Raw genomic sequence first — 27839 nt, 5'->3', positions numbered from 1 at the left:
CACCACAATGAACCAATTCCAACCCACATTCTTTCGTAATTTTCCTATACAAATGTTGGGAAAAGAATAAAAGAATCAAGAACTGGTCTGGTCAGCTATGCGTGGGTATGGTTGGGCCTAAAGGAGCCGAACCACTTTTGGGTAAATGATTTAAGCCTCTCATCCCTAACCTCACAGAACTTGGTGGCCCAGTCCTCAGGCTCAATGGCCTCATGGCCCAGCCCAGGAGTCCTATCCTTAGAATTTAGATTAACATTTTGCCTCCAATCTACAACATAAGCAGAGACCCTTCTCCGAAACTTGTTCTTGAACTCATCCCACGCTTGGTACTTGTAGTGGTTCACCACCCATTTGTCCAACCCTAATTGAATCGACACGAACCCAGCCTTGTCGTTCACCATAAAGTGATGAATCACGTTCCACAAGCTGGGATCCACTGCATCCACCAACACCATAGACTTGTGCCTCTGCTCCACCTTTCGACGACACGTGTACCCTTGCGTCACACCTTCCAAGGGGTGTACCTTCTGACTCGATGGCCCAAACTCCAAACAATTCACCGAAACCTGCCCTACATGTTTTTCTCGTGGCACCATCGATTTCAGCGAAGGAAACTTTTCATGGCCCTTTCCAATATTACCCCAAGAAGGAGAGAAAACAAATTCGTCAACGTCCACGTACATGATCCATTTGCACATTCCTTGGGACTTGGAGTATAGAACACTGTGAGAAAACCCAGCTTCTTGAGTCTTGGGCCAGATCCAAAGCAACACTGAGATGTTGTAACCCTCTCCACGAAGCTCGTTGATCACTTTTTTCAAGTCATCATCGCTTCCGTTGTCGTACAATATAAAATTGTCAATGCCAACCTTGGAATGGTACATCACCCACTCTCGTAAGAATTTCGCTACGTTGTAAACCATGGTGCATGCGCATATCTGATATTTGGGCCGGGCGTGAAGAGAATTGGGCTTCTTATTGGGCCTAGGAGTGTAATAAGCCACAGAAGGGACAAGGAGGTTTCCGGCAATGATCTCGAGTGAAACGGTGATTCTCTCGGGTCCTTGTCCAAGGCCCAATTCCAATGGATCCGGGTGCGGGCAACGGAACACCTCCTGGACGGAGCTAGTGACGGTCGTTTTGACGGTGTTACGAATTCCGTCTCCGAAACTGAAGACGCAACGTAGCTCGTTTGGGGAACGGTCGTTGCCCTGGCGACTGTTGACGCCTTTTGCGAACAAAACGACGTCGTCGTCAGTGGAGAATGACTCGTAAACGAAGAAGTTCCATCTCAGGAGTTCCGGCGCCGGCGAAGACGACAAGTCCGGTGACTCGTTGTATGAGGATGACGCCACCAAGTTCGGCTGAGAGAATATACGACGGCGACGAACTGATTCCGGCATGACGCACCTGAAGGTGGTGCGGTTGGTGAAGGGCAAAACGGCGAAGAACTTGGCCGGAGACCTTTGGTTGTTGCGGAAAAGGCAATGGTAGTTGTCATCGCGATCAAGAGGAAGAGGAGGTAAGGGTGTGTTTGGGGAGACGATGAGAAGGATCTCCCAATCGGGGAGGAGAACGGAGTCGGAGACGGAGACGGAGAAGGAAAGGGAGGAGACGTTGATGGAGGAGACACGATGTGCTATTGGATGAGGGAGGAGGCCATCGTTGTCGAAGTTGTTAAGGAGGGCGCGCTTGTTGGAGTGGTGGAGGAGGTGGTGGCGGTTGTCGAGGTTGAGATTGAGATGGAGGGAGGAGGAAGAGATGGCATTGCGGGAAAGGTGAAGGGAGAATATGGAGAAGAGGAGAATGAAGAGGAGGCAGAGAAGAAATGTGCCGGTGGCGCGTGTTGATCTTCTCCGCATGGTTTGAATGGAGAAGAGACACACGCGCGAGCGGGCGGTTGTTATTGGATTAATGAATGGAAGCTGGTGAAGGCGGAGAAGAAGGATGAAATAAAGGAAAAATGAATGAAGATTATGGAAGAATGATTAATAGGTTGGCGGACATCTTATAATTAGAAAGCTAGCTAGGCATTGAAAGGTGATACATGACTACTATAGCATTAGGTGAGTGTTGTCATTGTTTTATTTTCTCTGTGAAAGGGGTGAAGTGAAAATGTCAAACAGAACACACACGTAAGTAGAGGGATGAGAGAAGACACAAGAAATTTGTATTCAACACAGTTCAAAAGTGATTCGAGGAGTGATGAGTGGGTAAGCTTAAGTTGCGGCCTTGCACCCAAGGCAACATCTTTGTTTCTTCTTCCGTGGGCATGCATATGCTGCCTTCTGGCAAAGTATCTTTCTTTTCAAATGCTTTGTCACGTTGTTTCTAATCACAAATTCAAATTTATTCTAATGCTAAGTGGGATTATTTGGATGTGACAAATAAATCTTTATGAGCATTATATAACATACTAATAAAATATTTAAAATAATATTAAATTATATAGTTCGAACATTAATTTTAGATAGATATTTTAAGGAAGATGTCTTCATATGAATTTTAATATGGGTGTGAGAAAACAAATTTTTTTCCAAACATGGCTCAATATCGTAACTAGCTTTTCTGAAATTGTTGGGGGCATTTTGGTCTTTCAATTGTAAATACTAAACGGAGCATAGTTGTTAGAATTGAATCAAACTTATCATATTACTAGGTCATTGGTTCAAGTTTAACCGGTGAATCACTAGTTGAATCAGTTGACCCAATTCTATGTAAATAAAAAAAAGTCAAAAATTTAAAATTAAAATTTAAAAAATATATTTTTATTAATATTTTAATAATATCTAGTTATTCTAAAACAATATAGAACAAGAAAAATAAGTATTTTGTTAATTTTATTCTACCATAAATATTTTATTTTATTTTTATATTAAAATAACTATTATTTTTAAATTTTAATAGTTTATTAATTAATTTATATCTATTATATTATTATATACTACAAATATTTATTAAAAGATAATATTAATAGATATTATATAATTATGAAAAGAAAAAACAAGTGAGTTAATAATTATTGTTAAATAAAAATATAATTAATTTAAGAATGAGTGAATTTATGACTAAAATTAAAATAATTAAATAAAAGTAAAATATTTGATAAAATATATCTATCTATTTTATAATTTGTAAATATATTAATAAGAAGCATAACAGTTTGGTGGCTATGAATGGCATCTTTTTCATTGAAGAAAGGGATTTAAACCCACCTTAAGTATTATGAGAAAATTTTAAATTTTAAACAGTTCGGTCGGATCGATTTTCACCGAGTTTGATTTTTTTATCGGTTCATTGGTTTTTGGTTATTCGGTTCATCGGTATAGTATTAGGCATGACTGAAATTATTGGTTCTACTATTTTCATTTGGAATTTATGATTTTTTTTTTAGTGAAGATTAAATAATTGTGACGGAAAGAGATAGTGATGAAAAAAAAGATAAAAGTAGATATTTTACAAGTTTTTATAGTGTATCTAATATTAGTACTAAATAGATACAAAATAATTTATGTCTTTGCCTCAATATTTTTAACTCTTTCTCTCTATTTTTGTATTTATATTCCAAGAGAATATTCAAATTGACTTCAAAAATATCAAAACAAAAACATTAAAAAGAATTCATTGGATTGCCATGGCACTATAATACTCTAAGTTAGTACTATTGAATTAGAGTCGAATAGAGATTTAAGATTTGTAAATTCAAGGACCAAGTTCATCATTTCCAAAAGTCAATAACTATTTTGATGATTGTCGAAAATTTCAAGAACCAAAATGAACATTACTTTAATTATAAGGTTTAATTATTGTGTTAGTTCCTAATTCATTATAGTTCTATCAAAAATTTTATCAAGTCCTTATATTTTTTTATCTTTTCAATTGAATTTCTATGTCATATCAGATTTTATAATTAAGTTTCTGTTGTGACAAAAATATTGAAATTAATAAAATATTCTATTTTTAACAGAATATTACAAAATTTGATATAATATAAAAACATAATTAAAAAAAATTACAGAAACTTAATTACAATTTTAATAAAATTATAAAAACTTAAAGAAATAATTAAACTTGATTATAATGTGCTGGTATATGCGAAAACTTTGATCAAAATAATGCAAACAAAGCAATCAAATGATGCCACGGAAGCATGAACATCACAAATCTTGTAAACTTCAAAGTACCTTACCCTTTCATTAAAGCTTTGTTTAATGTCTACCTAAAATAAATAAATAAAGAAAAAAAAAAACAAAAACTTTATCACTTACAGTCAATGTTTTAAAAATTGGACTGATCGATCGGTCGAACCGATTCAACTGGAATCGACAAAAAAAGGGTTCGGTCTAATATGTAAAACCGTAAAATTTAAAACCGTTTAAGAACCACTAAACCAGCCGGTCGGATTAAATCAGAAGCCGGCCGGTTTACAAAAAACGACGTCGTTTCCTTTCTTGAAAGGGAAAAGATTGCAGGCGTTATCCACTTATCCCTCCTTCTCCAACTCCTTCCTTCAGCAAATGCCCTAGCCTCCACCAAAGAAAGCAAACCCTAGCAGCCTCCACCAATCTTTGTCGCCGTCTGTCGGAGTGAGAGACTGCTGCCGCCGTCCGTCGCACTCAAGAACTACCGTCTTCGTGGTCTCGGGCCTCTCGCCGGATCCTCCGCTTCGTGTGCTCGCATCTCCCCTCTCTCCTCTGTGCTCGGCTGCTCGCGCCTCACTCCGCCAGTGAGTGCTCGAGCTGTGCGCGTTGGTTGCTGCTCGTTGTCCGTGGTTGTCTCTGCTCGATTCTGCCTCCCAGTGTCACTCGAGTCTCGTCTCGGTCACTGGCATCTCGTGGTTCGTCTGTCTCGTCGCCGGCGGCAGAAGCAACTCGTGGGGTTGTCTCTTGCTTCGTCGCCTTCTGTGGGGTGGTTGCCGACTCGCCTTCAACCGTTGGTGAGTCCCTGAACCATCGCTTCCCTGTTCTCCCTTTTCCAAATTTCCCTTCTCCCTGTATTTTTGCATGTTGCTGAATTGCTAATCAATAAATTTGCCTTGTTGCTGATCTAAATGTTGCTGTAAATCGGGACTTTACTAAGATTTGTTAATTATGTTGCTGTAACTTGAATTTGTTGCTTTCCAGTAACAGAATCATAACAGAATGCTCAGTCAGTGCTTGGTTGATTGGCTTTGCTCACTGATTGTATTTGATGATAGATTTTAAATTGATAACTTTTAAATTTTAAATTTGCACTGCCCATGTTAATGATTCACTGTTCCTTCTGTGTTTTTTGTTGTTGTTAATTATTGTGATGAGCTTTGTTAAAATTGGGTTGAAAAGTGTTAATCTTTCTTCATTTTTCATTGTTCTTAACTTCTGTTCTTATTAAAAAATTGCAATTGGTGATCTTTTGATTTATTATATGCTTCATGTTTTTAATTTCACTCTGCTTCTAGGCTTTGAAATCAGTTTATGATAACTGTGATGCAATTATTTAGTTGGATAACTGATGTAATTATTGAGTTCAAGAGATTGAGTTTTTCTGTTCTCATTATTAGTAAGACATGGATAGTTTAGAATTTTCTATTTCTTTCCCTTACTTCTGAAGTTCGTTATTTCAAAAGGTTCAGTGTTGGCTTCAAGTTTCAAATGGGAATTGGGAGCTGGTGAAGATAATAACATCTTCTGGAACTGAGTCTGATCTAGAATTATGCTAGTACACAGTGATGTTTGTTCCATTTGGCTGGACTCAGTAAGACAACTGGGAAATGTTCTTTTTTGGTCTGATTAACTACAATATTTAACCTTGTTAATCATATCTTGTACAATTCAGACAAAAGCAGGGCCTATTTTGGTTGCCATAAATTCCTTCAAGAAAATTCCTCTGTATGGTAATGATTGTATTGAAGCCTACAAGCATAAAAGAATTAAAAGGGCCTGTTTTGTTTTACTTTTTGACTCAATTACTTTAAGGCAATATTGTCTATCTTTAACTTGTGCACTGCAATTCAATCCCATTATTTTTAATGGAAGTATAATGATGTTAATTTTGCATATTTTGATGATTAATTAATTTCATTTAGTTGGTGATAGACTGATAGTTTGTGTAGGGTTTTAAATTTGAAAGATATTTTATGATGTTTATTTATAATTTATTTATTATTTTATCATGGAACGGTTTTTCCGGTTGAACCACGGTTAGACCGGTTGGACCAGTAAACCAGTGAACCAGTGACTAGAGCGGTTTGATGACCGGTCCGGTTTTCAGAACCTTGCTTACAGCATAGAACACACCACTTGAATCTATAGTGTTCTGGGTGTCGAACCTTCAAGCTTCTTCCTCAGTTTCAGAGTTACAAGCTCCTATCTTCCTAAAAAAAATGGCTTCGCTTTCTCTCAACATGGTTTCAGTTCCACCAAGAACAACAACAATCTCATGCACAAGAACAAGGGTTCCTTCACTTCCTTTCTCATTCACTAGTAGGTTGACTCACCACACACTTTCTGGTTTTCTTGGTTGTTGAAAGAGCAAAACATTGGGTTTTCAAATTTCAAAGTACTCTTTTTAGTGTTCTTATGTAAAATGTGGTAATTTGCTTAGGCTTAGTTTTTTATGAATCAAATGATGTTCAATTTTGTTTTTTTTTAATGTTTTCTTTTTGTGCTTGTAGCTTCATGGTTTCAGGCACTGGATAAGGCTCCATTGAAAGATGGTTCAAGCATCAATCAGCTTCTTGGTATTAAAGGAGCTGCTCAAGATTCAGTGAGTTAACCAATTTTGTGTCTTCTTTGTAGAGTTGTGATGGTTGGAAATTTGGGTTAAATTTTCATTATGGATGCACACAATTATCTCAATTTGATTTAAATAATAAAGAATGATTAGCACCACAATTTCATTCACTTACTGAAATTTGAGAACAAGGAGTTCAAGAATGAATGAAAGGCAAGTATAGTATAGTTGTTCTAGACAAAATTTCTGATTCTTGATGCTGTTGTTGACAAAATCTTCCAAATCTGACCACAATACCACATGTATTTCACCAAGAATTTAATTTTCATGCACCTACAACTCAAAATAGTTTTATATAATATCGAATTTTGTATTTGTCTATTGCCACACCATCAAAAGTAACTATTTTCAAACACACTGCTTAAAAAGTCATCTAAAACGCATGAATTTTATTGGATGACTGTGAAAAACTCTTTACCCAAAGGTATATATGATTTTTAACAATCTTGAAAGCTATTTGAAACTTTTTCTACTTTTGTGGCTGGATCCTCATGTGGATGGTGAACTATGATGCAACAATAAGGTTGTTGCCTCCGTGCGGTGGTCTTGTAATCTTGAGGTCATAGTCTGATGGGAGCCTCATGTATTAGGCTGCCATTCATACATCCTTGAAAATGTAGTTGAACATGTTGAAAACGAATTTAAGTTTTGAATGTGTTTATAAAGTTCTAACTCGAAAGTTTTTGGCCGCTGAAAATTTATTGCTTTATTTAGGTGTACTTGGTAGTTAACATTATGAAACTGCTTTTGTACTTATCCTTTCTATTTATGTTGTGCAGAATAAATGGAAGATTCAAGTTCAATTTACAAAATTTGTCACTTGGCCTCCGTTGGTTTGGGGTGTAGTTTGTGGTGCCGCTGCTTCTGGTATTACATTTCAGTTTAATAGTATTCTGTTGAAATGTTGCTAGTATTGTTCTCAACATTTTTCTTATTGTTGAGTTTCTTCATCCCTAGGTATGATGACAGTAACGAGTATGTTTACATTGTTATTACTAAGTTAATCTGAAAATGTTAAGTGACAACAACAGGGAATGCTTCCATTATTGATCATCTCCGTATAACAATAGAAAAGGAAAAACATCAGTAGAATTATAATTTGTTGGTAGTATTCTAGAGGTGATATATTAACTAAAACAATCAAGAATATCCATGAGTTTGTTTCTCACTTTTTCTTTTCTTTCTCTTTTTCTTTCTTTCTTCGTATATCTATTGTTGAATTGTATGCATTAATAATTAAAATGTGTTCTAACTTAACATTTAACATGTAACAACACATTGCTGATTAACATAATTGCCAAAATTAGGATATAGCTATTAAAGACAAGATTCAATGAAATTTAAGTGTGCATGCCAAGCATAATTTAGGTGGTTGGAAGACTGTATCCAACTTAGGTAAAAGTTACTGGCTTAGTAAAACAAGCTAGCACTACACTGTGGCACATGAATGTTTCTGATCTAATGAGGTTTCTGCATCAATCTTGTGTCTGAGCAGGAAATTTCCATTGGACTATTGAGGATGTTGCTAAATCAATTGCGGGCATGTTGATGTCTGGCCCGTTTCTAACAGGATATACTCAGGTAATAACTTTTGTTATCTGAGTTTTACACTTTACTAGCCTGCTCGGAGCAAATAACCTTGATTTTGCTGTTGTTTTCCTTTTTAGACTATAAATGATTGGTATGACCGAGAAATCCGAATTCCTTCTGGGGTTATATCTGAGAACGAGGTGAGACTGATGTTTTATATTTTGTGTTTTTCACTTGCCATTTGATAAGCACATATTTCTTTTCTCACTCGAAATTCCGCAGGTTATCACTCAAATATGGGTGCTGCTACTAGGAGGTCTTGGCTTGGCAGGTCTATTAGACGTATGGGTAGGTACTGCTTGATCTTCTTAAATGTTTATTGTTCTCAACCCAAATCTTTTTTTTTTAATTAAAAAAAGGAGTCTTGGGTTGAGGTTGGTGTGTTAAGAAATAACAACATAGCCCCTTGGGTTTGTTAGCATGAGCTTGAATTTTCTTGTTCTTTTCCTTCTGCAGGTTGTAAAGTGGCGATGTCCAAAGCAAAGCCTATCTCCCAACCCCGAGCCCGGATTTGGTTGTCCAAAGAAAAGCCTAGCTCCCAATGCTGATGCCGGTTTTGGATTTCCAAAGAAAACCATACCTCCCAAGAAAAGCCTTCCTCCTAACCCTGATACTAGTTTCCAGAAAATGGTCCTTTATTTAGAGTCTATAGGTCTAGACTCTTTCTCAGTTATCGAAAATCATCCGAAGTTGATCACTGCCTCCCTCGATGACATTAAATCTACAGTGGAATACATTATGTCCATGGACTTCACCACGATCGAGTTTCGACGCATAGTTGGCATGTGCCCAGATGTTCTGACCACCCACGTCTCGGACATCATACCCGTCTTTACCTTCCTTCTCCGCGAGGCTCATGTAAAAGGCTCAGATATTAAAAGGGTCATACATCGCCGCCCGAGGTTGCTTGTTTGCAGTGTCAATAACCAACTCCGTCCTACACTTTACTACCTCCAAAGTATTGGCATAGAAGAGGTAAGTAGGCACACTGATTTGCTATCATGTAGTGTCCAAGAAAAGCTTATACCCCGAATAGATTACTTCGAGAATATCGGGTTTTCTCGACGCGATGCAACTACCATGTTCCGAAGATTTCCTCCACTGTTTTGTTACAGTATTAAGAATAATCTGGAGCCGAAATACAATTACTTTGTGGTGGAGATGGGGAGAGATTTGAAGGAGCTGAAGGAGTTTCCACAGTATTTCTCATTTAGCTTAGAGAACAGAATTAAGCCGAGGCATAAACGCTGCGTAGAAATGGGGGTGTGTTTCCCTCTCCCTGTGTTGTTAAAGATGACCGAAATGAGCTTTCAAAATAGGTTAGATCTATGTGTAAATTCCTCAACACCCTTGAAAAAATCTCCTCTCTGGTGTAATGCTTGTGATATTCAAGTATAGAGAAAAAAATTAACAACAATTGCATTGTGTATTTACTATTTACATTGCTTTTGATGAATCTCTCAGTTTATATTATAGCCTTTGGGTTCTCTTTCCCTCGTTGGGCATGAAAAAGTTGAAGTTGATCAGTTCAAAAATAAAAAAATTTTATATATGAATATATTATTTATTATATTTGGTTTAACTCGACATAATTGAATTTATAAATTTCTTGTTTTACTGGTTCGATAATTCATTCAATTTTTAGAACTTTTATTTTTATTGATAAAAAAGGCAATGTCAAAGTATAGATTAATTTGTAGGTAGTTTCTTTTTTATTTATCATGATTAATTTGATAAATCTATGTACACTTGCTAAAATTTAAAAGAAGCACGAGGATCATATTCAACTAAATAAATAAGTAAAATAATGTCAGAAGAATTTTGTCAATAGACTAAAATTAAAATAGACAAATTTAATAAGTATTAAAGTCGAAAACCTGATTAAATAGGCTGACTTTATACTAAAAGTGTAAAACAGACAACATAATATTAAAAAAAAAACTAATATAATATCCAAATATCATATTTATAAAGCATTGTCATCTTTATCATTATTTTCAACAATATAATTGTTGAAATCACTTAGCTTGATTCACTTCTATCATTTTCGTTATTTTTTGTATGCCACTAATTTCTAAAATCTTTACTAAGTCCATGTATACCATGTCTTTCATCCAGACAAGTTTAGCGCCACTCTTTCATACTTTTTATAAAAATTATGACAATTTTTATACTTCTATCTTCTTGAAATTTTTTATGGTTATATTATGTATGAGTAACCATTTAAAACATCTCTATATAATATTCAAAGTTAATAAAGAGTAAGTTACTATTTTTTTATCGAATATTCATAATGCTGATAAATTTACCTAAAAAAAAAATTGTACCCATAAAAGATTAATTTTAGTTTACAAAACTACAATCCTAATTTTTTTTTTTAATTTTTAAATTAATCCTCTTAATCTAACCTAACCTATCCTGGCTCCCCAATTTTTCACCACCGCAACCACCACCATCCAAATCCTTCCTCATCCAACTCTCCTCACCTCCAGCAAACTGTGATTGTCCTTCATATGCTCAGTTTTTGAATGTGTTCGTGCACACAGTCGATTATAGCCCAAGCTTGTTGAAGAATACTATTTGTGTTTTCTACTTTTCTAACAATACAATGACATCATGTGGTGTCACTCTGAAACTGGCACCCCTAATGAAACATTATGTAATTTAATTAAAATAAATCTTTGACGATAACCTTGCTAGCAAGTGTGCAAGTTTTGGCTATTATTATCTATAAAATTTCATCGGTAAATTAATTAAGTAACTTTGTAAAAATTTGTGTTTAACAGATCCTAGAATTGTGAACCGAGGTGAATTTGATTTAAGAAATATAGACACTATGGGCAACCACGACATCATCATCGACGGCCAGTTCAAAGCCAGTGCCTCTATCAAGCTCGGGATTTTAAAAAGAAAAATAAAATAAATTTTTTATTTACAAATATATATAATATGTAACGTTTTGCGAATTTATACTCTATTACTTGTTTGGTACGTGTCAATAAAATAATAATGTGTATGTGTATATAAATGAGATAAACGAGAAGTTATGATGTTTACACTCTAAATTAGATATGGTATGATAAATTTTCAATAGTTATAAAAGATCTTTTCCTACGATTTTTTTCTAAAAATTTAATAAATAAATAAATAAAATAAAAATAAAATTAAATTAAAATAAAACATTCTAAAAATATAAACTAATATCTTTTAAATAACACTTAAACTCTTCATACCACGAACATTTGAAGTACGTAGCAGTAGTTCTGCAAACGTTATAGTGCATGAAACCACAAACGAATATATATCATTATATACTTATATTTGTTCATCATATCACCAACACACTAAAACAACTCTCCTCACAATAACATTTAACGGTAACGAACTTCACTTTTATAGACAAAGCACTCAATATGCAGGTCACATACGAATCACATCGAATCAATATGTGACATGTGTCTAACATGCAACCATCGTGATGTAACACGCCTCTTGCATGTTGGATGAGGACTCACCACATGTCCAATGCGCCTCTTGCGTGCTGGTTAGAAGCTTATCTCGTGTCCAACACGCATTCTGCATGCTAGCTTAGCACGCCACCTACGTGTTGGGCCTACTCTCCCTATAACATCTACCCATTTATAATTACACCAAATAAATTCATTTTCAGCAAAAATACCTTAAATTTTTTTCATATATAAAAAAATGAACCATGAATATTAACTCGTTCATTTTTATTTTTCTTATGAACATTGTAGGCTCTCAAGTCTGGGCTAAAATGGGTCCAACATATCTAGTGGACTAAAAATACTAGAGAGCCCAATAAGCCAAATCTAGAAAATGGCCAACGGTCTCTTGATGCAATACCTTTCACACCAAAGAAATAAAAGAGGCTTTTCATCCAATGACTAGCTGATGTGGAAGGACGAAATGACTTTTGTGTGGAAAACGGTCGGATGGGCAATGCGGGATTCGGAGTGTTGGAGCATGGAGGAAATGAATAAAGAGGGTAAAAAGATAAAAAGGCGAAAGAAGGGGGAAAAGGGAAAGCGATGATGTCTGGGACTGCAACGTTTATAAATGCGCACAAGACCCTAACAGAGAGGATAGAGAGCGACCCGCCCTGCAAATCAAAGAGATTAATGCAACCAAAGTGGAAATCCAAAATTAATACTAAACAAAAATACCACTAAATTATAAAATGACAAAAACAGGAAAAAAAAAAATACACATACCAAAAAGAAAAAGCAAGAAAAGGCAAAAACCCTCTTTATAAATCGTGAATAAATAATAGATGCTTAATTAATTGTAGCTACCATAACTAGCGTCAGTTCATTTCTGCTAAACAAAACACACACGCAAACGAATTAAAAGGGAAAACATCGGAGGAGTGTGTCGCGAATCTAATGAAACCGCTTTGGAAACAATAGCCATTTTTGTTTGAATATACGCATTGCATTGTAGTATTTAGGCGAAAAAGAAGACCAGCTTTATTTCAAGTGAGTGAGTGAGAGAGAGAGAGACTGAGAGAATGAATTATGCAACGATCCCCTTCCACACCGCAGAATAGGGATTTGGATCTTTTAAATTGAAGTGAAATTGGGTTAGAAAAGCGACATGAGCTGCTTCTCGTGCTTTGTTTCTCGCGCCAAAGATGCCAGCAGAGTCGAAATTGACACTGGTTCTCGATCTGCTTCCTCAGGTCCATTCCTCCTTCTTCTCTTTTTTCTCTTTTATTTTATTTTTGCTCGTTTATTTTATTGAATTACGAGGGTTCTGTGTGGATTTTACAGGCTCTGGTGGAGGGAAATACACTGCTGCTACTGGTATGCCTTGCGATTCTTCTGCCTTGTAATTATGATTATTTATTATTATTTTAATGTACTTAAATTCAGAGTAGATTTTTTTTTTTTTTTTTATCAAAATCTTAAAACAAGTGTCAGATTATTTAAGTTAGTTTTGGGTGGTTAGAGAGTGAAAGGAGGAAGAAGGAATCGTATTCGGAGGGGAAGGGGAAGAGTACGAGTAATGGGAAAAGCAGCACGGCGGCGGCGAGCTTTGGATTCCGAGAGCTGGCGGCGGCAACACGGGGTTTCAACCAAGTCAATTTGATCGGTGAGGGCGGTTTCGGACGCGTTTACAAGGGTCGCCTCTCTACTGGCCAGGCAACTAACTACCTCTTTTCTTTTCAATTCAGAGTTTCAGATCACATGACATGACTAACAATTTAGCAATTAACAACAGAATAATCAATTTATTGTGGTTATTTGGATATGTTTTTCAAATTTGAATTGTCCTCTTGTGTAGGTTGTTGCCATAAAGCAGTTAAGTCATGATGGTCATCAGGGCTTTCAGGAATTTGTGATGGAGGTTCTTATGTTAAGCCTTCTTCACCATTCTAACCTTGTCAGGCTCATAGGTTATTGCACCGATGGAGATCAAAGGCTTTTAGTTTATGAGTATATGCCTATGGGTTGCCTTGAAGATCATCTCTTTGGTAACTATTTATTGTTTATGTTTCTCGCACTTACACTTAATTTGCAAGTGCTTGACTGTTGCAATGCTGTAGAAGCTCTGATTGGACTTTTCCAGACAACTTTGTGGTTTTATAGTCATTAGTCAACAGTCAATGTAAATTTGTGACTGGAATAGGTATCTTTAGTTTCTTCATATCTCCGTATTGATCATTATTTATAATGAAGTTGATGCAACAGAGCACATTGCAACACCTGCTACTTACAGGAAAACTTTTGTTGCTTGTGTTGCTCTTGCAAGTATATTTTCATAATTTTGTATATTTTGTTTGTATTGTTTATATTTTGTTCCCATTAACCACAGAAGGAGTTTATGTATATAGAATGAACAGATTTTGTCTACTTTGATATGCGTTGCGGTGTTCCTTGTGATTGCATAGTGACTACTGTAAACTGGTTTATGGCCTATGTGTCCAACTGTGTAAGGAGTGTCATAAACTTCGTGACATGTGGAGAAAAAATGGTCTTAGTCTTTGCTTTCTGATTTTTCTTCTGTGACACCCATCCATGATTCGTCAATAAGTATGCGGCATATGAGTATATGCTTCAAGTGGATAAAATCATAAATTCTGTTTATCTATTTTCTGTTAGGTTTACACTATTGTGCTGTAGACAACCAAAACAGCTTCTAGTTTTTCAGTAAGGATGGTTTTGAAATTTGATTTTGTGAACTAGAATTACCTAAAAGTAAACTGCAGTTGTTCTTCGATGTTCGTCTGTGTGGATCTTTGTTAAAATTAAAGAGCAATTTTTTCCAGCTTAGATGTATAATGTATAATTTATTGGAAGAACAAACTTGTTCTTATTATGTTTGTTTATTCAAAAATCCTCTACTCCTCTTTAAATACATCCCAACGTTAGTTTCTCGGTTATATAATTAATTAACTGATTCTGTTGTAACTTACTCTATTTCAGATCCTCCCCAAGACAAAGAACCACTAAGTTGGAGTACACGGATGAAGATTGCTGTTGGGGCTGCCCGAGGCCTTGAGTATCTCCATTGTAGAGCTGATCCGCCAGTTATTTATCGAGACTTGAAGTCTGCAAATATCTTATTAGACAATGAATTCAATCCCAAACTGTCAGATTTTGGGCTTGCTAAACTTGGACCTGTTGGAGACAATACCCATGTTTCAACAAGGGTGATGGGAACATATGGCTACTGTGCACCAGAATATGCCATGAGTGGCAAATTAACACTTAAATCTGATATATACAGCTTTGGCGTGGTTTTGTTGGAGTTGATCACTGGGCGTAGGGCAATAGATAGTAGCAGAAGACCAGGGGAGCAAAACTTAATTTCATGGGTAAATGTTTAGCTTGTTTGTTTCCCAAAATGAATTTTTCCCCTTTTGAGTAAATTATTTGTCATAGTTTTGCTCATATGTAACTCCTTTTAGTGTATTATTTCCATTGCCGTATAGCTTACCCCCTATATATGTAGTTTCTATATGGCAAAAAGTGAAAAAAGCCTTGAAAAAAAATAGAGTATGCTTCAGCATAAAGGAACTGACATGGTGATTTAGGTTGATTCCTGCCTTTAACATGCAAATTCGTCTTTAGCTTAATAGATGGATGTATCTGTATTCTTCCGATTCATATGTGAAATTACTTCTTAACACTTCTCTTTTGTTTTGGTTTCCAGGCTCGCCCATGTTTTGGGGACCGGAGAAAGTTCATACAATTGGTTGATCCCCTTTTGCAAGGGAACTTCCCCTTGCGCTGTTTACATCAGGCAATTGCCATTACTGCAATGTGTCTACAGGAGCAACCAAAAGTCCGGCCGCTAATCGGTGATATTGTTGTTGCATTGGAGTACCTAGCCTCTCAGAGTATCCCTGAACATCATAGACAGAACCCACCATTGCAATATTCAGAAATCGACAGAAGTTAATTTCGGTTGGTATCAGAAGGTAGATTGAGTTCGATTTCTGTTAAATGTTTAGTACAGATTTACTTACTGGTTTGGTTGGTGTATGCTACAAACTTGTACCTATTTTGAAAGTCAAGCATTATTTCTTTAGTTAAACTTATTGCCATTGCAGAAGTGAAACTGTGAAAGTTAGTCCTGTTGAATGTCGATTTGATTTAATTGCAATGGACGTGAATTTTTATGACTAATTAAACTTAGCGAATCTAGCAATATTCTTATCATTTCAAACAATTAAGGAAGAAGGGATCAGAGGGAAAGATATGTTATTAGAAAGGAAACATACTGTAAGTCTGTAATCTTTATTTATTTATTTATTTATTTTGGTAACTCTGCAAGTCTGTAACCTTATTCTTGTGTTTTAAGATGATGGATTAGGGAGAAGCATGTGAGTTTGCCCCCATCTTGTTTTTTTTTAGGACAGGAGTTAGCCCCCATCTACAAGTTCTGTCTTAGTTTCTTGGGCCGTTTGGCCTATTACGTTTTCTACATTAAATAATTCTTAACATGCTGAAGGAATTGTTATACCTGTAGTTAATTAAGAACAAAAATTTAAATTTTTGTATTTTTTTTTCTGTAAAATCTTCTCGCATAACGCCATTAACTAGTTTTCTTGTTGGGTCATAGGACCCCACCATGTGCCAAACACTCATATTAGGTTCGTTAACTCTGATGATTATTGATTAATGTGGCTACTCAATGATGCAAAAGCGTGATATCGCTACCAGGATTTCATTCATTAATAAATTCTTCAGTGCGAATCTATCATTTTTTATTTTCTCTCATTCTAGATTTCTCGTCACCTAATCTAGTTTATGTGGAGCCATATTATTACAAAGAAACCAAATACTCCACATGCTGAAACATCGCCATTTGGCCGAAATAATACAATAGTGACAGTTTTGCAAATAATAAGAGGAAGACAAAATTGTTATAGCAATATATATGGTACATGAAGCTAAGGTTGACCCTGGTTCCACCGACCGTAATAATGATAATCTAGAATACTATTGGAGATGGAGTGAATTCCTCTTGATTGAAGAGACCAAGAAAAGGTCAAGTTTGTTTTTCTTCCTTGCATTTCTGTAGCTGTGTGTGTGTCTGTGTCATATCCAATTATCAATTAGAGCTAAGAAACTTCCTTCATTGTTGGTTTTCTTAGGAGCTTAGAATGTGGTGCTACTTGTGTGAACGTGAAACCAGGTTACGCTTGCGCAATTCAGGGTATAGCTTGTTGAGAGAGAAAAAAATAATGTGAAAGCAAGAAAAAATAATTTAATTTATAAATAATAAGAATGAATTGTACTATCTATGAATAATGCTAAAGAGACAACAATCTAAAGTTATTTTATTAAATTTGAAATCTATAGTTTCAAATATGTAATATGCAAACCAACTTGGATTGGTCGAGTGGTCAGCTCACTCGTCCGCTTAAGCAAGTGTCGGGAGTTCAAACCTCGCCTTGTGCATGCAACAACCCATTGGCCAGCGGCAGACCCTTAACCTGTCAGATTTAATGAAAGAGAAAATACTCAGTTTGTTAACAAATAAAAACAAACAAAAAAAATCCTTGGCCCCAAAATTTCGTTATATATTTTAGTTGTACAAAATGTATGTTAACAGGGGCGGAGCTAGATAAAATATTGGAGGGGGGCAAAAAATATTTACACAATAAAATAAGACTAAAATAAAATTTTAAGGGGGGCTAAACTGAAATTTACATATAATTTACATGTAAAAAATTAAAATTAGGGGGGGCCATTGCCCCCCTTTGCTTGTACCTAGCTCCGCCCCTGTATGTTAACAAATAGATTTGTTACTCACGTGTTTTTTCATTAAATCAAATAAGCTAACCTAACCTTAAACTAGTTTATTATTAGCATTTGGGTCGTTTGGATAGAAAATAATATAAAGAAAATGAAGGAACATGTATAAGATTCGTAATAACAATAAAGACCAGGAGCATATGTATGAGCAAATGTCAAATACTGCTAATTGTACCCAAATAAGAAAAATAGAAGAAATGTTTGGTAATAAAAAAGAATTAATAAAAAATAGTTAGAACTGATGAATGCTAAATAAAATAAGCTATAAATGTTTTTTTTTTTATCTTTCTAGTATTGTCGTAAAAAAAATTGCAAATTGAATACGAATGTCAGCTATAAAGTTAGATATTATGAGACACCAAAGTCAGCTATAAAGTTAAACTAATTTCCATACATGAATACAAAGTGTTCCGACCACCGCGTATTTGCGCATGTTCCATGCATGTATTCTCCTTTTTTCTTTTCCGGGCCCTCATTTCTTTGAATCAGGTTTATTAGAAGATTCTCCCGAAGGGTTCTAATTAATTCCATTCCCAATTATAGATAACACTTAATAGTTCAAATAATATATTAATATTCAATTATACATGAAAATTTATTATTCACAAAATCGTTTACTTAATTAGCTGTTATTTATATATAGAAATAAATGGAAATGTACAAACATGAATGTTGAGTACACATACCTTGGACATGCAAGACAGGCTTGGTCACATAATGAGTATAATTTGCATGCAGTACAATTTAATTGGTTGACTTAGCTTGGTTAGGTTTTCTTCATGAAAAAATATAGGTAAATAATTTTTAATTAGTTAATTTTAAATAACTGCAATTAATATTTATTGATTTTATATTTTTTAAAAAATATAATTTAAATAATTATTAATTAACGATAAAATGACTGTTAGTTAGCTGGTTGAATGTTGGTTAGTTGATGGAATTCTTCCTTCATTTGTCTTTATGTCTTCCATTGCTATATACTAGCTATTAGAATTTAGAAGAAAATTAAAAGTATCCATTAAAAAATTTGGTACGGTATATATTAATATTTTAATAATTGAACTGAGCGTTGCTTTTTCTCCATCCATATGTCATACATTCACACACACCATATCCATTTGCTAAGATAATAATTAATACTGTTGCGATAACACATGGAGAACAAATTATGACTATTGACGCTTTTGAATAAAGTAAATCTTAGAAAAGATCGGAGAAGGCCATAAAGATCACTATATTATTCGAGCAGCTTATCAGATCACTATGATCAATTATAAGGCTAATTTTTTTGGTAATGAATTCTCAGTATGTATTATTATGGTTATGGATTAATTGGGTGTTTTTTTTATAGATATAACGATGATTTATTTTTAAAATTACAAAATATAAATCGAATGCTCAGATTTAATGGGGATAGAAAATTTAAGGTTTAATTTGTGGCTTGGTGAATTTAAATTCTGTTGATGAATAAATTAGAGCCTCGATTTTGTGTGGATGGGAATAGAAAATTTAGAGTTTAATTTGTGGTTTGGGGAATTCAAATTCTTGTGACATTATAAAAAAAATGTTGAGTATCATTGAATTTATCGGTGAAAAAATAAAAATAATTCGTCAGTAATAAATTTATTGTGAGATCCAATCTGATAATATAAATCTCATCGATAACTGTTAATTATTGGATTTTGTTGTCCGCCGTTAACTTGCAGTGGATTTAGCGTCAGAATTATTTTTTAAGTTACGAATATCTAACGTTAATTACTGGCGGTTTTTTTTTTATAGTAACTTTGGCGCCAAACTATTTTGTTCCCGCATGATTACCGTCGGATTTTTTCCCGGTCAATCCGACAATAAGTTCTTTTTGTTTTTAGATTTTTTGACAAAATTAGTGGTCAAATTCTAAATTTTTTATTTCAATTCAATTTTTGCACAATTAGTAGTCGAATTCTAAATAATAGAAGTCAAAATGTTAAATTATCAAGTGTACAAATAAAATAAAAAGTCAAATAATAGAGAATATGATACAATCAAACAGTGTATAAAGAAAACCCTAGTCACTAAAGATCTTGATAGTCGTCATCATCGTCGTCGTCGTCCCGCTGGTGGGACTGCTGAGGCAGCGCCCTAGACGGTTGATGTGTTTGTATTTTTAGTAGTTTTTTTTGCATTCTTTTTACATTTTCATTAAGCAAATTACAGTTTTTTTCATCTAAATTGATTGATTTGAAGTATTTTCTATTGCTAATATGTTTCTAAGTACTTTTAAGAAAATACAGGAAGCTGGCGTGCCACTCCAAGGAATGGTGTGTGAAGAGAGAATTTTTGTGTGGTCTAGAATTTAGAATAAATTTCCGTTGCAAGTATAGTTTCTAAATCAACAAAAGTCCTTTCTTACAAACGTTTTGGTTATCACAAGTAACAAACCCCTAAATAAATTGATAACCGAAGTATTCAAATCTCGGGTCGTCTTCTCAAGGAATTTCAGGGAGGTATGTTCTTATTATTGGTTATGAAAAAGTATATTTTTGGGGTTTTCAAAAGGGTTGAACAAGTAATGTAAAATAACAAGTCGTTAAAATAATAACTAATAAAGCTCTTGGCAAGGTATGAGAACTGGAAGTCCTATCCCGGTTATCCTTATCGATTGTGATGAGAATTAGATTTTTCTCCCACTAAGTCAACCTCTAACTATGAAGGTAAGTCAAGTGGATGAATTAATTTTGATTCCTCAGGTTCTAGTCTTTCATTGGGAAAGGCTAGAGTTATTGAAACTCGAATTAATTCTTGAAAAATTCCAATTTTCAGTCAACAATGAGTTTGATAACTCAAGAGTTACCAATTAATCAACCAAAGACAAAAGGGAAGAAAATCTACTCGAATGAAAATAATTTGGATAAAGCTAAAGCATCCATAACATATAAGTCTGAAATACCTCAATGTGTATTAGTTAAGAAAATCATAGCATGAATGGTTCATAAGCCAATTTGGCAACATAAATCATTAATAAATAACAGCTTCAGAATAAACAAAAATAGAAGAGAAACATAAATTATTGAACCTGGTATGAAGAAACAATCCTAATCCTAATAAAAATCCTAATCCTAAATCCTAAGAGAAAGGAGAAAACCTTTCTCTAAAAACTACATCTAAATCCTCCGGAATGGGAGGTGTGAAACCCATCCGATACACACTGAAGACCGAACTAAGACAATACACCTGGTAGACGTAAGGCTCCCATGTAAGCCGTGAGTAGGCACAGCATGCCACTGCGTGTGGACACGGGAAATGAAGTGTCTGGAAGTAACCGCAGTTACATGTCTGAGATGCAAGCGAGACTCTGTAGCTACCCAGTGAGAAAGAACCAGTATGAGTCGTCTCTGCGATGGTGAACTCGGAGTTATTCCTGTCATACAAAGTCACCGTGAAGCACCTAGCCGTCTTCAAGTTGGTCTCTATACACTTCACCAAGTGCTGACTAAATTGTTGTCTGGTTCCCTGCTGCGCCTCAGCCTCTCTCCCTTTGCGAACAAATAATTCGGCCAACCTTCCGTATGTTGCCTTCACTAGCGAGCACACAGGAAGGTTTCTAACACCCTTAAGGATTGAGTTCATACACTCAGAGATATTCGTCGTCATGTGTCCGAATCTACGCCCCTCATCACAATGCTGTGTGCACAATGAATACTCAATCCGGTTCGCCCATTCACACATCGCCGGGTCTTCAGACATCAGAATATCAAATCAGTAATGGAACTCGACCTCGATCTTAGCGTACGCTGCATTCACAAGTAGCCTCCTTGCGTCTTTGCCTTGAAGGTTAGGGCAAAATTTGCCGCTACATGTCGAATGCAGAATGTCCAGTATGCAGACGGAGGTAACCATCCTCCGTCAGGAGCCTCAAGCGCGGCGTTGATGCCGTTATGCCTGTCCGATATAACCAGCAGACCCGGCTGCGGTGTCACATGCTCACGCAGGTGGGAGAGAAAGAAGGCCCACGACTCAGCATTCTCACCCTTGACTAATGCGAATGCCACAGGGAGTATGTTGGAGTTCTCGTCTTGTGCAATCGCGACAAGCAACGTTTCCCCATACTTGCCATAGAGATGGGTGTCGTCAATACTAACTAGGGGCTTGCAATGACGGAATGCCTCGATACACGGTGGAAACGTCCAGAATAGTCTGTGAAAATAAGCTTGAGACTCGTCCAGCTGTGCACCAACACGAACAGGACTCGTCCTAAGGACTGCAACAGTACCGGGCATCGTCAACTGGACTCCTAACACCCACCTTGGGAGCTCGTTGTACGACTCATCCCAGTCACCATAGATGAGGGCAGCAACCTTCTGCTTGGCCAACTAGACCCTCCTATACGTCGGCCTAAACCCAAAGTGTGCGGCGGTGGCATTTAGGAGTACCTTGATGCTGACGGATGCATCAGCCCTAACTATTGGCATAATGAACGCCGATATCACATGGTAATCCAAACTCCTGTGGTCGCTGGAGATGGAGGTGGCGAGTCACGTATGCGGTCCGTTGTAGCGTTTGACTTCCCAAGGGCCCTTGCGCTGTCGGAGACTCAGGCGAATCAACCAGGTGCACCCATTCCCGAACTCAGAACACTTGCCCACATACCGGCGATAGTCAGACTCCACGACCTTGTACTGTACCCCTCGACGGATGCTGTAAGTCTTCACACTTAACAGGGCCTCATCTTTATCCCGAAATTGCTGACCAATCTGAAACTCTTTCAGACCTGCAGACCCTTCGCCATCTCTAGCGCCAAATCCAGCCGGCTGCCCAGGAACCCCCTCCTGCCTCATGGCATCCAAGTCCAAAGAGAAAAAATGTGGAGGGTACTGCTGTGTGCCAGAGCTAGAACCACCGCCCGCCCCAGCAGGCTCACTTGCTCCGACATCATCGCCACTGTCATCAGCAATCATATCCGGCTCGACATCATCGTCATCTGGGTCATCCAAAAATCCATCTCCAACCCCAGCCGGTGCAGCACACTGTAAAGAGGTTTGCGGAAATTCTCTTGTTCTGACCTCGTCGCCTACACTGCCGTTGAGATCAACAGCGAACGAAGGGGAGGCAACAGGTTGGACGGGTGGCTCGTACGCAGGGACGGAGGAAGAAGCAACAGCAGGTCTGGAGCTAGAACCGGCTACCGTGGCTAAAGTGGTGCTATGCCGGTTCGAACCCCCCGAGCTGGATACCACGTCAACCAACTTTGCCAACAGTTCTGGTGTTCTCACCTCTGGAAACTGCCGGCGACAATGAAACATGACCTGCAAGTCCTCATCACTCCCGATCGTGAAACAATCATACTTAATGGTTTCCTGGAGCATCGTGATTGGAATGCGATAGAAAAACTTCTTAACCCGTTTCATACCTTCTAGACCAAGTTTCAGCAGTACAGAGCTAACAAGGTCCTCATACCTCGTCGTAGGCCTGACGATCATACACAGAGGATCCTTATCAGTGAACTTCACACTGGAACGAGTTTTCCTTTTAATGGATCCTCTGTGGTGAACCAACATTACGAAACTCTCCTCAGTAGTCATCTTACCCCTCTAATGAGAGCAACTTTCGTTCACACCATATATATACATGTCTGGTCCTAACTAATTTGAACCAAGCTGCTACGAATTATTAATTACTAATTCGAACCAATTTGGTTCGAATTACTTTGGAAATCTTACACTATATAATTCGAACTCATCTAGTTCGAATTATGTATGTTTTGAGTTCGAACCAACCTGGTACGAATTATTGTGAATTTTGCTGAGTAATTCGAGCTGATTTGGTTCGATTTATATACAAATGCAATTCGAATTGTATAGAGAAGTGCTTTGGTTGATTGATGAATCAATTTTCAACTTGGCATATTCACGTAATATCTATCTATCTTTGGCTTATATATATTTTTTGCCCATTTAAATAAATTTAATAACGATAAATATATCTTTTCATTCTCATAAGATATATTCTGTGTGTCAGTGTGTATGTGCATATATAGGTTAATATTATTTTAAGAATATTATTTTAATATGTTAATTAAGAGTTTTCCAAAAAAATGATATCAATTAAGAAATTAAGATTAGTATATATTTTTAGTATTTTGATTTTTTTTAGGTTTTAGCTTAAATTAATAAAAAATAGGTAAATAATTATATTTTTAATATATCACATCATACAAGAGTTTCTTTTAAAATTAAAATATGATTTTATATGAGTAAACTTTTATAATAGTTCTTGAAATTCACGAGATTATCTAATTTAGTCTTTGAGATTCCAATGTCATTATAGTAGTCCCTCAAATTGAGCTTCGAGAACTATAATGATTTTTGGGCATCTTTCTGGTAGTGACTCAATTGTTCAGTACTAACGTCATGCCACGTTTGGAGTGTGCAACGGCTAGTTTAGCTAGCGATTGCAATTTGGATCCAATTTGGTCCTTCCCTTTCTATTGAATCTTAACATTCTTTGATTCCTCCCAAATCTTATGAATGTTACCTCCTCCTCCTCCTCCTCCTCCTCCTCCTCCTTTTCTTGTGATGCTTTTTCTTTTTCTTCTTCATATCAATGATTAATACTCCCTTGGTATCATGCCACCTAACATATTGTTCTCTCATGACAATGCCAAAAGTTGAGGCATCCACACCATAAACCATAGCAAAGTACCCTTAAGTTTGTTGTTGCTTATATCTATCGCGATCAATCCACTCTTTTCAAATCCTGCAAAAAAATTTTCTATTAAAAAAACTCGTTAAAAAACAACGTTAATTGCTGCAACAATGGAAGCTCGAAAAGAGCGAAAAAAATTGTCCCACTCAGCTTATTCGAAGTCAAATGCAATTGGTCGATTTTTCAACACTACTAGTTTTAGTACGCTACTCAACTTATTGTTTCTCATCGAAATACGAACCAAAAAAGTTGACAACCAGGTTGAAAATTATTTGATTAGAAAATTGTCACTAGCGTCGAAGTAATTAAGGCTGTTTAGGAGACCCAAGTATTTGGGAACTGAACCCTGGAGCTTGTTGGATTGAAGCTCCAACCTCTTCAAGTTCTTGAGGCCGTTGAAGGTGGATGGATAGCTTCGATGAAGTGGTTGTGATTGAAGCGAAGCTCTTCGAGAGTGGAGAGTGAGCCAATGGAGGAAGGTAGTATGGCATCAGAGAAGGAGTTACCAAAGAAGGTGAATCGGTACAAACGAGTCAAGTTGGATAGGGAATTGGGAATGTTGCCAAAGAAAAAGTTGTTGGAGAGATTCAGAGTTTGAAGGTAGGGAAGAAGATTCCAAGTTGGAGTAGCCGACCTAGTCAAGAGCGAGTTTGGTGACTCAGCTGAATTTGGAAATGTTGGAGTTGCACTTGAAGCCGCATGTGAATTTCTGAGTGAAGAGATTATCGCACGGGTCGAGATGAAGTCCCATGAACTTAAGCAGGAGCCGAGAATCACAGAACTTGGGTGAATTCTATTCTTAAAATCTTTCAAAAACTGTGTCACTTCAATGAGTCTTTGATTTTACTCGCAACAATAATAATAGTAGAGAAATTTGACGGAGACACCAACTCTTTTCAGTGGTAAGATTGGTGATGGTGATGACAAAAAATAAATGGAGATGCATCTCTGCTAATTATTATATTTTTTGTTTGATGGCTAATAATTGTGTTGTATATGCTTGATGCTAATTATGAAAATTAGCACTGCTTAATGATAAAATAATACTAAAAGGTGGTTTGTCGAATATTTGTAAGGTAGAAAAAACTAGAGACAAAGGTGGCTGGTTGAGATTAGAGAATCAAATATAATATTAATCGTTGATATAGAAATGGGTAACGTTCATAAGATTCGAGAGGGACCAAAGAATGTTAGTGTTAAATAGAAAGCGAAGGATCAAATTGGGTCTAAATTGTAATCTTGCCAGCTAAGCTAGTCGTTGCACACTTTAATATGGCATAGGATAGCCACGTCCAGAGACGGGTCTACCTTGTAGGTTACAAGGATAAGTGCCCCTATTAACATTCTAAAAAAACATATGAAAGTATATGTACAAATATATATATATATGTGCCCATTAAAAAATTATATTTGCCCCACATTAAAAAAATTACGTATTAAATTGTGTCAAAATATTTTAAAGATTTTGCTAACCTATACCATAAGGGCACATTTTAAAAATACCATAAATTTTTTTTTATCAAAAATTATAGATTTTTTTTATTTTTTTAACATATTAAATATATTAAAAATTTAAAAATTTTTGTACTTTTAATATGTTCTCTTAGGATATAAGTTAGCTAACTCCTTTATTATATATATATTTTTTAATTTTTAGAATTAAATTTTGATATATTATCAGTGTAAAATAAATTTACACATATATCTGATTATGTAATGTCATGTCATAAAAGATCTACCTTTTACATTGATTGTGTGAATGATCTTTCAAAAGAACATACATAATTGAATAATTGACACCGTTAATACATTAATATTAAACTCTAATCTATATCTAAAAATACAAGATAAAAATATATATTAAATCAATTTAATAAAAAAACAAAACACTACTGTAGCATTATAAATTAATAAATTTATTTAGTCAAAGTTTATATCCTTGAGGTTTTTTATTCAATTTTTTTGTATTATTATTATATACATACATACATACATACATACATACATACATACATAATTCATAAAAAGTTGAATTAATAACTATTATTTATTAATATCAATATTCATAATGAATAAATAAAGAGTAAGTATCATTTTTGTCCTCAACGTTTAGGATAAATTTTATTTGTGTCCCTAACGTTTAAATCGTCTTATTTGTATCCTTAACGTTTGTAAAAGTGATTCAATGTTATCCTGCTATCAATTACACATCATGAATGCTTTAGTTTGAGTTTTAAAAATCTCTTCTTGAAGTTAGAATATAAATATCTAGGATAGAATCGATGATCCACTCCGAAAAATAACTCATCAAAAGTTGAAACTAATTTCTACAACATTTACATAATTTACCTTTTTAGGGACATAATTGAATCTAAACACAAATAGTAGGTATAATATTAAAATCGAACACATCCAAGTGAGACCTAATTGAGAATAAATACATCCAAGTGAGAATAATTGAAAAATATAATCTGATTTGTTAGTATAATTGATAGTAGGATAACATTGAATCACTTTTATAAACGTTAGGGATACAAATAAGACAATTTAAATGTTAAGGACACAAATAGAACTTACTCCAAACGTTGGAACAAAACAATACTTTACTCATAAATAAAAAATTATTTAATATTTAATATTTTTATATTATTTATTTTTATATACTTCAATATATTTATATAAATTTTTTTTGTTATTTTTATGTGCCATATATTTATCCTCATGACTTAAAATTTTTGGATTTGTCATTGATTACGTTAGTACTAAAACAATTTAGTCATCATAAAAAAGATATTCAGAAATTATTATGATGTTGGGAGTTCAATCTAAAGATTATTATGGTAAAATTAAAATTTCAAGAATCAAATTAAATAATTCTATGAATCTCAAAGACATTCGATTTTATATGCTAAGATTTTTTTTAGTTTGTCTTATTATGCTAAATTGTTTTCGTAAAACATTTAATATCATGTACAAATTATAAACTAAATGATACATTCCAAAGATTTAAGTAAACAAAAAATATATAATTAATTATATGCATCATTTTATTATGACTATATTATGGTAACTATTATAATTATAATATTTTAAAAAATATGGTTAAAATTAAAGTAATATTTTTTATTTTTTAAAAAGTGTTAATTAAAAAGAATATTATCAAAATATAAAAAATATAACTTTAATTTTAATAATATTTGCATAATCACTATAACCATTATAGTATAATTATTATAAAATTATTATTCATCTCAAAAATTTAAATTAATAGAAAAAAATAATATAAATAGTTATATCTCTAACACTCTTTTTTAAATAAAATTCTCTTCTTAAATTTACTTGATTTTTGTATAGATTTTTTTTATTTACTTTATGCTATTTTTTATACTTTTGAAATTTTCTAAAAATAAAATTTTAAACTTTTCAGACATAAAATTCTAATAATATATCATAAAATTACTTATTCCAACAAATTAAACTGATAAAAAAACAACATATATAGAC

At 34.9% G+C, this 27839-nt stretch overlaps 4 protein-coding genes across 7 annotated transcripts; 2 read left to right on the top strand and 2 right to left on the bottom strand.

The window, feature by feature from the left end:
* Positions 1-67: 67 nt before the first annotated feature.
* On the bottom strand, positions 68-1862 carry LOC130945279 (glycosyltransferase family 92 protein Os08g0121900). Its single transcript, XM_057874011.1, has one exon. The coding sequence runs from the start codon at positions 1860-1862 to the stop codon at positions 96-98; it is 1767 nt and encodes a 588-aa protein (XP_057729994.1). The 3' UTR covers positions 68-95.
* Positions 1863-4482: 2620 nt separating this feature from the next.
* On the top strand, positions 4483-9778 carry LOC130944775 (uncharacterized). 4 transcript variants are annotated; one of them, XM_057873299.1, is made up of 9 exons: positions 4483-4936; positions 5606-5733; positions 6184-6461; positions 6653-6744; positions 7551-7638; positions 8267-8352; positions 8439-8501; positions 8584-8649; positions 8818-9778. In XM_057873299.1, the coding sequence occupies exons 3-9, from the start codon at positions 6362-6364 to the stop codon at positions 9757-9759; spliced, it is 1437 nt and encodes a 478-aa protein (XP_057729282.1). In that variant the 5' UTR covers positions 4483-4936; positions 5606-5733; positions 6184-6361; the 3' UTR covers positions 9760-9778. The 4 variants fall into 4 exon arrangements, with proteins under 4 accessions (XP_057729282.1, XP_057729280.1, XP_057729279.1 ...); XM_057873297.1 differs by lacking the exon at positions 5606-5733; XM_057873296.1 differs by having other exon boundaries at positions 5606-6461.
* Positions 9779-12664: 2886 nt separating this feature from the next.
* On the top strand, positions 12665-16155 carry LOC130946376 (probable serine/threonine-protein kinase PBL21). The gene is made up of 6 exons (XM_057875103.1): positions 12665-13063; positions 13155-13187; positions 13333-13526; positions 13669-13858; positions 14811-15202; positions 15541-16155. The coding sequence occupies exons 1-6, from the start codon at positions 12979-12981 to the stop codon at positions 15787-15789; spliced, it is 1143 nt and encodes a 380-aa protein (XP_057731086.1). The 5' UTR covers positions 12665-12978; the 3' UTR covers positions 15790-16155.
* Positions 16156-22165: 6010 nt separating this feature from the next.
* Positions 22166-23212, bottom strand: LOC130945278 (uncharacterized). Its single transcript, XM_057874010.1, has one exon. It carries the CDS (start codon positions 23210-23212, stop codon positions 22166-22168), a length of 1047 nt encoding a protein of 348 aa, XP_057729993.1.
* Positions 23213-27839: the final 4627 nt, after the last annotated feature.

The sequence above is a fragment of the Arachis stenosperma genome, chromosome 8, assembly GCF_014773155.1.
Source record: "Arachis stenosperma cultivar V10309 chromosome 8, arast.V10309.gnm1.PFL2, whole genome shotgun sequence".
In the NCBI taxonomy this organism is placed as follows: Eukaryota; Viridiplantae; Streptophyta; class Magnoliopsida; order Fabales; family Fabaceae; genus Arachis; species Arachis stenosperma.
The sequence above is the reverse complement of the archived record's forward strand: the minus strand, read 5'-3'. Positions and strand labels throughout refer to the sequence as shown.